We start from the raw sequence: 13,275 nt of genomic DNA on the forward strand, positions 1-13,275 counted from the left end.
TGTAAATGTCGTTGAATTTAGTAAGCAACTTGTTCATCTCTTGAAACTTGCTACAACATTGGTGTTTTATACAGTGTTCCCCATGACTCATGACACTAAGAAACCGCTCCATAATGCGTCACCAAAAGTTCTCATCATTTTGCACATTTCCGGTTTGTGAATCCTCATAAATGTCGATTCATGATTCATCTAACGTCATCTCTTCATCCGGTTGCCGTTGTTGAGCTAGGGCCTTCTCTTTTACCAAAACTGACGCTTTTCCTTTCCCATATCTTTTGCGGTTGGATGGTTCGACTTGTGTTTCGTGAACAACGTTGGGTTGGTTTTCAGTTACCAGTTCTGGATCGGGTTGTGTTTCCTGGACAAATTCGAAATCCAGGCTATATATTTAGGAAGCGGGGAAAAATTTTAAAACATGTTTGGGCGTAAAGGTTACATGGGGTAATAGTAAACTTGTTGGGGATGGGGTTGGGGTCGGGGTGAAATCATGGATGGATCAAGTTGAGGTCGGTATACCGACGTATCCAACGGTCGAACAGTTGGACGTAATTTGCCCAGAGCGGTAAATTAAGGATTGTTTGGATTCATTTTTTGGAAGAAAAAGGTTTGAAAACTTGTGGAATAGAAAGTGTTATGCGTGATATATGTGTGAGGTAAGGTTTTAATTTATAGTTAAATTATTAGGTAAAAAAATAAAAATTTTGAAAAAATAACCGTTGTCAACTGTTAAATGGCTCAAACAGTCCAAATCAAAGGCGGTAAGACCACCACCGGCAATAAGGATCTCAAGTACGATAATGAGGGTCAGAGTTGCGTTCACCGCACACTAAGATGTCAAATTAGCAATCGCAGTGTGCGGTACAGGGTGCACCGACCGCCCTAAGTCGACAATGAATTTGGAACACGGAAATGTTATACAAATCGGTTTAAATCTAGAACCCTAAATGAAACATGTTTCTTGCTGTTTTCAACGAATCCATAACTGGAACTCAATTTCAACAAAACCCTACATCAAAATCTTCTCTTACTATTTCTCAACAAACCCTAAATCAAACATGTTTTTTGGAACTCGAATTCTGTTCTTGTTATGCTTGAGTTTTTGCTGAATTTAGAACTTGACTTCTGTTCTTGAAGCAAGAATAGGTTGCTTAAATTAAAGCTTTGGCATTCGCTAGAATTTTTTTTTTTCTTTGAGAAGATTAAATGACAAATTATCCATTGTACAAACCGATATATCAAAGGACAAGTTAGACTTCTTTGGGAAAAATGTTGGATGAACACAAGAACACAAAGAAAAAAAATAGTATATGTTTTAAATTCTAACCATCTTGATGAAAATAGTCACCGATTGACTACATGTTATGTCATTCCAGGTAGGTCGTTAACATGCTATAGTATGTATTAATAGTGACGATTTTAAGATTTTATGGACTTAGTTAACACAATTTGAATTTAAATGGCTAAATAACAACAAGCTTGATAATTTGATAGTCAACTAAGTCAAAATTCTATATAATGATAAAAGAAAGAAAAACTTTGGTGTGTGGGAGTGAACTCTTTTTAAAAAGATAGCGGTAAAGTGTCACGAGGCTGCTGTGGTGGATAAAATCCACGTGGACACAAGATAACCACCAAAAACCTCCACTGTCATCCTCCTCTCCACCAACCACCAACCACCACTACCACCACCACCATCACCGGATTTCACACAAACAAATTCACGTAGAATCAGTTTCCCAAACATGATATCGATCAGCTCGACTGATTGACTTTAGGTTACGAAAATGGCATTAAAATCTACGCCTCCAATTTCTTCCTCCTTACACTTCCCGCATTTATCAGTGGTTCGTTCGCCGCCGTACATTCTGTTTACAAGATGCAAATCGATCAGGTCAACATATCCGGCGATCTCTCTGCGGAAGAGCTGCTATTTTCTGTTCCCAGTTCCACTGGAAGTCTTATCGACCGGTAGGTCTAAGCGTTATACGAAATCAACGGAAGATAGTAGGCAGGAAACTCCTGCTGGTGATAATGACGACGATGATTCCATTGAAGAGACTTATCCAAGCTCAGACGATTTTGATAAAGTTACTTCCAGTGATTCGAGGAAAAGTATCTCGTCCTTGTCTGATGCTCTTAACCTTGGGAGCCGTGATCCTGTTTATGAGGTTTGATTCGATTTCAAAAGAATACATCGTTTCAATCTTATGCAGCTTACTTTTAATTTTCTCAATATGTTAACCTGTATCACTGAAAACTTATCTATAATACAATGAGATGCACATTTGATAATCTTCACCTGACATACTGCTTAAGGTATAGAAACAAAATTGAGAAAGGGTGAATCTATTTTCCTTAAAATGTTAGTGATGTATGCATAAATGTTCCGGTAATTGTATCCACAAAGTAGACATATTCTTACAGATTCAACATATCTGGCTGAAACTGAATATTATATGCATGTTTCAGCATCATTGGTTTATAAAAAGAAAAAGTATTCTCAGTCATCTATCTTATCATAACTTCATCAAATGTTCTTCTTTTTCTATCTTAAAGGTTGTGGAAGTTAGTTCAAAAGGAATGGTCTCAACCCGAAAAGTTAACAGAAGGCATCTACTAAAATCAAGTGGTGAATAATATAATGATTTGTTTCCTTCTAAAATCATTGATCATTCTATTATTTCAATCAATCTCAAGATTCACATAAGAATGCATCTTCTTAATTTAAGTTTCTGATTACAGGTCTTCGTCCACGTGACATACGAAGTGTTGATCCCTCATTATGGTTAACAAACACAATGCCCTCTTTACTGGTATATTCTATTTTCCAATAAAACATTAACATTATAATTTCTTGTCATCAATATTATATACACGTGTCTTTTTTATATTTTATAGGTTCGTGAAAACGCTATACTATTGAATTTAGGCTCATTGCGTGCAATTGCAATGCAAGAATGTGTCTTTATATTCAACTACAATCGGTAACTATCAACTACTAATAATTTTCATACTGAATCAAAGTTACTAAATTGACATTATTCTTTTCGGGTTTATCTTTTGAGAATTACAGTAGAGGAGGAAAAGCTTTTATAGATGATTTGTTACCTCGATTAAACCCTAAAAGTATGATTGGAGGAGGCGTAGTAATGCCCTTTGAGCTTGAGGTTTAATTATTCTCTTCTTTACTAAAGATTCAGATTCTAGATTTACAAAGACTTCACAAAACCTTTAAATTTTTTAACTTTCAGGTAGTTGAAGCTGCACTTAATTCACGAATACAGCACTTCGAACACAGACTAATGGATTTAGACCCACATGTGAGCATAAAAAAACATAAGGATTTAAATTTCTAGCATATTATAATCTGTAGATTTAAAAAAAAAAAAAAAACGTTTATATTGTGTTTCAGGTTCAAGATTTACTCAAGGTTTTACCAAACCGATTAACAGCTAACATACTGGAACAGCTTCGTATATGCAAGCAAACATTGGTAACCATAAATTTTAGCCACTTTTCATTTTTTTTTTTATAAAGTTAATTAGTTGATATTATGAACTAAAAATAAAAGGATTTTTATGGAAGGTGGAACTTGGATCAAAAGCAGGAGCACTAAGACAAATGCTGCTTGATATGTTGGAAGATTCTCAAGAAATTCGACGACTTTGTATTGTGGGTAGAAACTGTATATTGAGTAGAAATAGCAATGTTGAATGCTCAGTTCCACTTGAGAAGCAGATTGATGAGGGTAAGTGTGTCTTTTGCATAAATTGAGATAAAGTAAAAAAAAAAATCATGGTTGATTTTATTATATGCAGAAGAGGAAGAAGAAATTGAAATGTTGTTGGAAAATTATCTTCACAGGTAGAAGTTATTAAAATTGTGTTTGTTAATAGGTTTTTCAGTAGCTTTTTAAAAAAAATAATAGGTTTTTGAGTAAATTACATTTTTGGTCCCTCTGTACAGCTAATTTTTGCAATTTTGGTCCAAAAAGTATAGTCATTTTACTTGGAAATAAGTTAAGGATCAAAAATTGCAAGAGAAACTTTTAGGGATCAAAATGGAAAGTATCATCTATACTCAGGGACCAAAAATGTAATTTTCTCTAGGTTTTATAAGTTGAATGTTATGTGTATGATTGCAGATGTGAGTCATGTCATAATCAAGCAGAAAGGCTTCTTGATTCCGCAAGAGAAATGGAAGATTCCATTGCTGTTAACTTGAGGTTTACTGTGTTAACAATATTACAATTTCCATTACACAGAAGGATATACTATATAGTTATATAATGATGAAATAATTTGTTTTTTACCGTGTTTAGTCCAAAATTGAAACATTTTTTTTTCAATTTTGGTGCTTATTTCCAGGTCTCGTATTGATTTTGGTTCTGTGTCTTTCTGATAATAACGTTCCAAGGACCAGAATCGATATTAAACATGAAATAAGGACTAAAACTGAAAATATTTTCACTTTTGGACTACAACGGTAAAAATAAAAAAGCAGAAGGACCATTTGTGTAATTTACTCTATTTTTTTTCAGTTCGCGGAGGCTTCAGGTGAGCAGATTTGAATTGCTTCTTCAGGTTGGGAGCTTTTGTCTTGGAGCTGGTGCTCTTGTTTCAGGTCAATAATTCTTTTTACTTAAATCATACATGAAAAAAGTGCAAATTTCAAATTTATGCACGTGGTCAAAAGTCTACAATACCCTTCAACAATTGTGTCTATGTAGGTATATTTGGAATGAATTTAAGATCCTATATTGAAGAACATGTGGTACTTTCTTCTCAAGTCCTTAAACTTTTAATATCCTTCCAAATTCAAATATTGTCCACATTTTCCAAGACTTGACGATTTTAACCCTTGCAGTTTGCGTTTTGGCTTACAACAGCCGGAATTATCTTCGGTGCTGTGGTGGCATTTTTTCTCACATATTCATACTTGAGGGCAAAGAAAATATTATAGGCGGATCTTGCAAGGTACATTTACATCTCATCATTTATTACATAGCTATAGATCAAGAAATACAAAAGTAACATACAGATTTGACATGATACTACCATTTGAACAAAAAAGATCAAGGGATGATAATGCCATTTGAGGTGAATATGCAAGGTTTTAGCAAGATGGAAAAATAGATATGCTGTGTATAATTGTATGTAAATTCTAAATGTTCATTGTGTACACACCATGATAGATAAATGTGATACCAAGATTTTCTGTCTACTGTTGTATGGATAAAGTGTTGTCTGGATAAATGGATAAATGATATTTAAGAAAATGACAACATACTTTTAAGAAATGGAAGGAAACAAATGCAAGAATACCAATGTAGAGTTTTTGTATTCCTTCTATTAGAGTGAAATACAAATTTGGTCCATGTGTTGAGTTTCTTCTGTTTGGATTGAAAAGAATATATATATATATATATATATATATATATATATATATATATATATATATATATATATATATATTCTTGGTTCTTGTTTTGAGACTTCTATTTGGCTTTGGCCTTTCTTACTCACAATGTGAATTTAAGGTTGTGTTTGGCAAAATAGCTGAAAAGTTAGTTTTTTATCTGAAAAGCTAGCTTTTGTCTGGTGGCTAATAAAGTAATAGCTTTTGGTAAACTAGATGATAACTGATAAGCTAGACTCCAAATATAAAATGACAAAAATATTTAAGGTATATTTGAAAAACTTGTAGAAAAAAGCTTCACAAGCTTAGTTTTAAGGTATCTCAAATATCTTTTAAAACCCTTTAAAAAGTTGGTTTATAAGTTGCTTTTGGTATTTTGTTAAACATAACATTGCAATAAGCTCAAAAAATAAGCTAGTTTTGCGCACAAACTACAATGTAAATCTGATAAGCTCAATGTGAAATTACAATTTTGCCTTCCATTTGTATAATTTACCCTCTTTTATTTTATTTCTGATTAAAGTATTATACTTTGAAAATCTACTTGTAACAATGGGTAACCTCAAGATTTGAATCACAACACAAACTCACATGTTCTTTAAAGTTTAAACCATATCATTGCCCTCATAGAAAACCTCTCAATTAAGTTGTCTATTCTGCATTAAGTCAAAAAGAAGTGTACTCATATATAACTTACTGGATTAAATCATGTCAAACACTTTTTCATGTCATCTAATCAATCATAAAACGAGTCACAAAATCAAATAAAATGTACAATTTGTGTGACCACATTACAAGTTCAAATCCAATACACAAACATCCAAAAGAGAAATCCCCAAATTGTACAAAGAATAATTAATCACCTGTAAAACTCATCAACTTTACCTTAATTCCGAATTGTCAACTCCCCCAATTGCTATTTTCCCAATCCCAACCTCCATAGCTTCCCTCTCAGCTTTCTCTCTACTATTCATCTGAATCTGACCAGTGATCCAAGGATGATTAAGACACTCTGCAGCAGTAGGTCTTTTCTCAGGTACAAAGTCAAGTATAGGAACAAGAAAATCAGCCAATTCATTTGCATCTTCTTCACTAAACTCATATTTCTCCATTAACACCTTGTTTAATGGCCAAAATTTCAACCTCCTGATATGCCTCAAATCACCATGTCTGTTGAAAAAGTCTCGTGAATACCTTCCACCTAAAGCTACCTTTCTAGGCATCGTTCCTAAAAGCTCCATCATTAAAGCCAAATGATCCTGTAAACCATAAACAAAATTCAACAATGGAGTATAGATGACAGATGAACACTAATAATGAATGAATGTACATTACATACCTCATCTCTGTCATAATTTTCACCACTATGAGGATCAAAGAGAACATCACCAGTTGCAAGCTCAAAACAAATGCAAGCAAAAGACCATAGATCTGCAGATGTTGAGTATTTGGATCCTAACAAAACTTCTGGACATCTGTATTGTCTAGTTTGAATATCACTTGTGAATTGTTTGTAAGTCCAACATGCGTTACCAAAATCAACCAGTTTACACTTGACATCAACCTCTGTTAACAGCTTCTTCCTTGCTGAACGGCTTCTTCTCCTATTTCCATGGCTGGAATCCATTGATTTCTCTTTACAAGCTTCAACATCCTCGGATTCTTCCTTTCCGGAAGAATTTTGGGCGGCTTTCTTAGCTTTTTTCCTGATTTTCTTCTTCTGATTCTTTGTAAGATCACCATTCAAAATCTTACTATCTTTTGAAGCTCCGGTGTCCGGTGGAACTTTTTCAGATGGGAGAATGAGAGGTTTGCCTGTTTTTGGTGGATCTTTTTCTGGATCAATCGTGGACAAAAGCAAAATGTTCTCCGGTTTAAGGTCGGTATGGATGATGGAAAGCTCGCGATGCAAGTAATCCAAACCTCCTAAGATGTGGTAGCAGATTTGTTTAACTTTGTAAAGAGGAATCCCTCGATAATCTGAATACTTGATCATAGTTAACAGATTATCCCCCAAATACTCGAACACCATACACACATGTTGTCCGTTTGGGCCTGAGTGTTTGAAATGATCTAAAAGCTTCACGACGGATTTCTTATCGTCAGGATCTCCTTCCGCTATCTGCTTTAAGATCGTGATTTCATCCATTGCTGCTTCAGTGTAATGTTGAGCGCTTTTTTGAACTTTCAAAGCTACATATCTCTACAAAACAAAATCAAATTGATCATGTTTGAAATCCTTCACTTGAATCCTCAAATTAGAGAAGGAAGAACACAAAGACAGAAATCGTACAGATTTATGAGTGTCCCAAGCGAGCCAGACTGTCGAAAAATGGCCCCAACCGAGTTTGCTCTGAACAACATATCTCGAGTGCTTAAACGTATCGCCAATTCGAACAGCGTGATAACCTCCACGCCTGTAATCCTCTGTTCCTTCGTCTTCTGAAGTGTAATCGCTTGCTTCGCTCCGATCATCGACATCGCCGGCGCCGGAATGTCTTGTATCATTACTATTATTTTCCTCCGCCATTAAAAGTGTAAGATTGTGCGATTAGGAGCCCGGCAGAAAAGATGGAGGGAGTTGAGCTTTCAAATCAACCAATTGCTATCGACCTGGAATGGAAAGTGCAAAGTAAAGATTGTATCGCCTTTTTGAAAATTGAAAGAGTGTATCTCGGAAGCTGGATTCTAGGGTTTTATATTTTTATTTTCAGGGGAGAAATTGAGAAAACGTATGGCACATAAACTAATTATATGAACAGACGACATATGTTTTCAGTGTACAGAGGGGACAGGTTCTGAAACATAAATTATGTGGTCTGATTTATATTTCCTTAAAGAATTAAGGTTATATATTTAAAAACGTTCCATCCATTTATTTTTATTTTATTTCGAGTGATTTTCCAAAATGTGAAACTCGAGTTCCATTTTATAAATGTTGGGGTCACAACCAGCTACGAACATTATTTCTTGTAAATATATAAAGATGCAAATTTAATGGAGAATATGTTTATAGGAGATAACTAGGAGAAGCGTTTATAACAATTGAAATTTGATATCAAATTTCATTGAATATGACTTATATAGAAGTAATTGTGTCATACCCAATGTAAGAATGAAATTTGGTGTTAAAATTACATTTGGTAAAAAGTTAGGAAAAATTTGCAAAAAAGTCCATAAAATTTGGTTTTATTAACGTAAAAGTTGTCATTGATTTTTTTTTTTTTTTTTTTTTTTTTTTTTTTTTTTTTTTTGCAAGTAAAGGGCTGTTTGGTAGCCTTTTAATTGAAAATTTAAAAGGCACCTCTTATTTTTTCAAATTTAGAGTGTTTGGTGGTATCTGAATTTATCCATCTTAATTTAAAAGATACCTCTTAATTTCTCAGATGTGAGAGTGTCTCTGAAAATAAAAAAGAACATGCGTTACCTCTTTTGCCCTAATACTTCAGCTCTTTTCGTTCTTCTCTTTCTTCTTTACAAACAACCCAAACCCAAGTCATTTGCAAAAAAAAATTTCTCTCTCTAGGATTCTCTCTCGCTGTTCGGTTTTTGCGTGAGTGACTCGACGACGATTTTGGACGGTCGGAGTTTTTTCCGGCGCCGGTCTCCCCATTTCCCTGTTCGTCATTTCAATCTAGTCCTTTGTCTACAATTTGTGTAGTCGCAGGTGTGATGTTTGGAAAATTTGGAAACATTTTTGGCATGAAGAATACTGATCCACCAGACCCAGTTCGTCAAAGGTTAGTAGTCCCCTTCCTATGTCCCCTTCTTCTATGAATGATGCAGTCCCTGTTAAGGGTATTCTGAGTTCTAAGCTTGTTGGCCCTGATCTAAAAACTTGGTACGTTCCCTGTTCCTGTTAAAACTATGAATCCTTCGGTGGGTGTTAATGATGAATCGATGAAAGAGATTTTGAATAAAGAAGTGGATTTGGGTGTTAAATTTGCGAATGATGAATCGATGAAACAGGAGGTCTATAATAAAGATCAATTTTACAATGGATTTAGGAATAAATCAATTTAACAGTGGATTTAGGAATAAAATACGTCAGTGGTGGTATGTTACAGATTACTAGTCTTTCTCAAATTTTACAAATGATTTTTGTGCAATTTTGGTTCATTGGACTAGATAGATTCTTGGAAATTCAAAAGTAAGGGAGGTACAAAAATAGTATGATCTCAAGCAAAATTGTTGAAGCAAATGACATGTGAGGCATGATTACCTTAACATATTTACTAGTATGAGAGCAACAATGGAACATATCTATTAGTTTTGATGTTGTTTTGGTTAATATTGGTGTTGTTTTTATGAATTTTGATGATGTGTTTATGAATTTTGATGTTTTTATCAGTTTTGATGCTATTTTGATGAAGTAGATGGAAGTATAATGTTGTATTTGAAAGAAATAACGGAGAAGGTTAAAATGGTCATTTTTGTTATTTAACATGATAACTCAGAGGTTTCAACCAAACAACATGTTAAAATTCAAATCTTAAAAATTCAGACCCTCTTAGAAATTCAGACCTCTTAAAAATTCAGAGCTTAAAAATTCAGATCCTGCCAAACAGCCCCTAAGTCTAAAAAAACTAGTAAACATTTGCAAAAAAACTAATGTTCCCATTAACGCCGAATTTTAGAGTTTTTCATAAAATTTTAAGGACTTTCTGAAAATAAACATTTATAGATGATTTTTTGTTAAAATTTAAAAACATTTTTGAAAAAAAAAATCTTTTCTATATATACTAAATTAATTTGAAGAAAAATCATACTTATTTATTAGAAAAATTCAGAATAAAGATACCATCTACATCATTTTCACTAAAGAAACTCATTTTTATTTATTAAAAACACAATAATGATAAATTATATGTCATTTTTTTTGGTTTTTTGTGATAACGATAATTTATATATCATTTTTGGGTATTTAGGTTATGTGTTATAAAACAACTTGAACTTAATTTGATCACTTTTAAAAAACTTAAAAAAATAAAAATAAAAAATCATCCATTATCATTCTTTATATCTAAGTCACTTCCTTTTATACAAAAGACTTGAAAATTATCTTTATTGTTGATTATTCAAGTCTTAGCTGTAAATATGAATTAATTTAAGTATATAAAATGACAATGTTGAGAGTTTCTACTTTTTTAGTAGTGACCAAATTATGTTCAATTTGTTCTACAACACATAACTTAAATGTCAATATGGTTAAATAGTTGCAAAGAATGATATAAGAGCTACAATAGTTATATACGTTAAAAAAGATATATAGTTATGATATTTATTGAAGAAATCACAAAAAAAAACCCAAAAATGATGTATAAATTATCATTATTGCGTTTTTTAATATAAAATTGAGTTTTTTTTGAAAGATCTAATATGTCCATGAGTCATTATAGAATGATATTGCTAATAATATATGATCTTATAGGGTCATACCATTTTTATTTATATTTTTTTATACAATAATACATAAAAGTCGATCTAAATTCGTTAATTATTTATAAAAAAGGTCATAAAAATATTAAAAAATCACTTTAAAGTTTAAAAAAAAAATCAGTTTATTTTAGTAGTCCGCAGATGTTAAAAAAACAAACAGTCTTTTTTTTTTTCAGACTGCAGACGTTTGGTCCACCTCTTCTACTGCAGATGTCTACAGATGTTGTCCGCAGACTGCATACATTTTGCTTTAGAAAAAACAAACAACATCTTAGTTGTTCATATGGTATGTAATAATTAAATATATAATTTTCTTTTGTTAATTTTGTAAGTAATAGATTAGTTTTAGAAATAGTATATTTTTATAAAATGTAACAAGAATGAAGATGGTGACCATTTTGAAGATCAAAAGTTTATAAAATTAATTTTATTAAAGTTTCTCAAACTTTATAAAATTATTTTTATAAACTTGCTCCAAGGTGTTGAAGCAAGTGGGAGCACATGAAGACTTTGCAAGATAAAGGTCCCTTATATCCCTTTAGAAATGGATTTGATAATTTTGTGATGACTCACAAAATTATTACTAGTTAATTGCTTAGTTTATGCATATATATTATACGGAGTTTGGTTTTAATGAAATTTACCTTTTAACATAAGATGCAAAAAAATAGTTTTACAACAAAACAAGTTTTATCGTTAAAACTAGTAATTGGTAAAATTATGGGATTAAAATTGTATAAGTTTAAAATTGAGATTTATAAACTTATCAAACTTCAAACCTTATTTTATAAAAGAAAGTTTTATTAAAAAGTTTCCAAATGTTCTAAAGCGCTCAAACGATATAACTTAATACTAGTTATTAATTTAAAACTTTAATCGCGTCAATTATATAAAACTGGGTTTTACATATAAAACATTGTTAAAATGTGATTTTTTCATAAAATAAGATTTTCAAAAGGGTATACCATGGTTTATTGAATGCATGCGATAACCATGATATAACATGTTTTTTAAACTAGAATTATAAAAACATCAAAGACCCCTTACAAACCTCAAATCTATGCAATCATTTTTTTAAGAACACTCGCACGTCTCTTGTATGCACTAGTGAGATAAAGGATACCTAACCGCTTAGTGTTATCTTTTGATGGTCGAGGAGTTTTCTTGATTTCTATAACTAAGTTATAGGCCGATTACACAAGTTTTTCAAATTGGACGATTTGATCGGAAATCTTTTGTGATAAAAGATACATAAGCAAGAGAGTTCTGAGGCATAAAGGATACCTAACCATTTATTTGTTTTGCAATCCCATCAATCTAGGACTTTTATGGTGAGATATAATAGATAATCGATATCTATTGGGTTGAATTCGGATGAATGGGATAAATGACACCTAACCATTTATTTGTTTTGCAACTTGGATCCTAGACTTTGATAATTAATATTTTTAGAAACTAAAAGGGATATTAATTATTAAAAGATTAAATATTAAAAATACTAAATGAATTTTATTAAAATTTCGTAGATGTATAATCCACTCTTATAACTTTAAATGACTTAATGAAAAAATAACATTCAATAGATACAGTTCATGTCTTAAGAGACAATCTCGTGAGAGATGTGAAATTGTATACACTTAAATGTCCTAATCCTAAACAAATTACTTTGAGTAATAGACCTAAATATGTTACCTAGTAAAGACATCACTGTGATGCTAAATATGCTTCTAACATCAAGCTACGAATAGTTATTCATGACTTCTAGGAAGTCTTAGATAATTTAAACATATATATCTGATAATATAACAGGTCAAGAAATATTCCAATAAATATAGTGATATTTTATTTAAAGCAAGTTTAAACATTGGAATAATGTCAGACTAAAAGAATCACCTTGTGTGATCTAAAAGGCCCATGTTTTATGGAATAAACAACTTTAAGCCCAAGAAATTCAATAAGGCCCACATAGATGGATCTTATTTATTTTGTGAAGAAACTAGACACTGGTAGAGGAACTGCTCCTCTTATCTAGAAAGAAAGTCTGAAAGAGACTAGTACTTCAGGTATCTACTAGATATAACTCATACTTTTCTAGTAACACTTAAATACTTGGTACTTAAATGTTAATCTAATATTTGTAACTTGATTGCAAATATTTACAGAAGAGTAACTAGTTGAGCACAAATAAGTTGGAACTACACTCTCGAATTTTAGTTTATTATTTATGCTTAGAACATAAATTGCTTGTAATATAAAACAATATTTGTTTTGGAACAATGTATGTTTTAAATTTAACATGTCTAAATATTTTTGTCTCAGTTATTTGTTTAAATGTTTGATTATTTACTAGATCGTTTTTCATAACGATAATACTCATATTCTGAAATGGTTGACTTTTATTTCTGAGACTATATCTCT

General features: G+C 31.9%; 2 protein-coding genes across 3 annotated transcripts; one reads left to right on the plus strand and one right to left on the minus strand.

Annotated features, from left to right (window-relative positions):
• The first annotated feature begins 1,525 nt into the window (after positions 1-1,525).
• LOC145058621 (magnesium transporter MRS2-11, chloroplastic-like) lies at positions 1,526-5,299 on the plus strand. 2 transcript variants are annotated; one of them, XM_079006504.1, is made up of 14 exons: positions 1,526-2,168; positions 2,557-2,629; positions 2,743-2,813; positions 2,899-2,984; positions 3,074-3,167; positions 3,252-3,320; positions 3,413-3,493; positions 3,586-3,748; positions 3,819-3,864; positions 4,145-4,225; positions 4,541-4,623; positions 4,730-4,773; positions 4,867-4,976; positions 5,074-5,299. In XM_079006504.1, exons 1-13 carry the CDS (start codon positions 1,785-1,787, stop codon positions 4,960-4,962), a joined length of 1,371 nt encoding a protein of 456 aa, XP_078862630.1. In that variant the 5' UTR covers positions 1,526-1,784; the 3' UTR covers positions 4,963-4,976; positions 5,074-5,299. The 2 variants fall into 2 exon arrangements, with proteins under 2 accessions (XP_078862630.1, XP_078862629.1); XM_079006503.1 differs by having other exon boundaries at positions 4,867-5,299.
• Positions 5,300-6,127: 828 nt separating this feature from the next.
• On the minus strand, positions 6,128-8,211 carry LOC145058620 (uncharacterized). The gene is made up of 3 exons (XM_079006502.1): positions 7,712-8,211; positions 6,758-7,621; positions 6,128-6,677 (listed from the first exon to the last, which is right to left on the minus strand). Exons 1-3 carry the CDS (start codon positions 7,946-7,948, stop codon positions 6,300-6,302), a joined length of 1,479 nt encoding a protein of 492 aa, XP_078862628.1. The 5' UTR covers positions 7,949-8,211; the 3' UTR covers positions 6,128-6,299.
• Between the last annotated feature and the right edge of the window lie 5,064 nt (positions 8,212-13,275).

Source organism: Lactuca serriola, chromosome 6 (genome assembly GCF_051521515.1).
Source record: "Lactuca serriola cultivar US96UC23 chromosome 6, Lser_US96UC23_V15, whole genome shotgun sequence".
NCBI lineage: Eukaryota > Viridiplantae > Streptophyta > Magnoliopsida > Asterales > Asteraceae > Lactuca > Lactuca serriola.

Coding starts and splice junctions, on each gene's coding strand:
- LOC145058621 (XM_079006503.1), top strand. CDS start 1,785: ATGGCATTAAAATCTACGCCTCCAATTTCTTCCTCCTTACACTTCCCG. Junction 2,630..2,742: donor GCATCTACTAAAATCAAGTG/GTGAATAATATA, acceptor TTCTGATTACAG/GTCTTCGTCCACGTGACATA. Junction 3,321..3,412: donor TAATGGATTTAGACCCACAT/GTGAGCATAAAA, acceptor ATTGTGTTTCAG/GTTCAAGATTTACTCAAGGT.
- LOC145058620 (XM_079006502.1), bottom strand. CDS start 7,948: ATGGCGGAGGAAAATAATAGTAATGATACAAGACATTCCGGCGCCGGC. Junction 7,622..7,711: donor CTTGGGACACTCATAAATCT/GTACGATTTCTG, acceptor TTTGTTTTGTAG/AGATATGTAGCTTTGAAAGT. Junction 6,678..6,757: donor AAAATTATGACAGAGATGAG/GTATGTAATGTA, acceptor TATGGTTTACAG/GATCATTTGGCTTTAATGAT.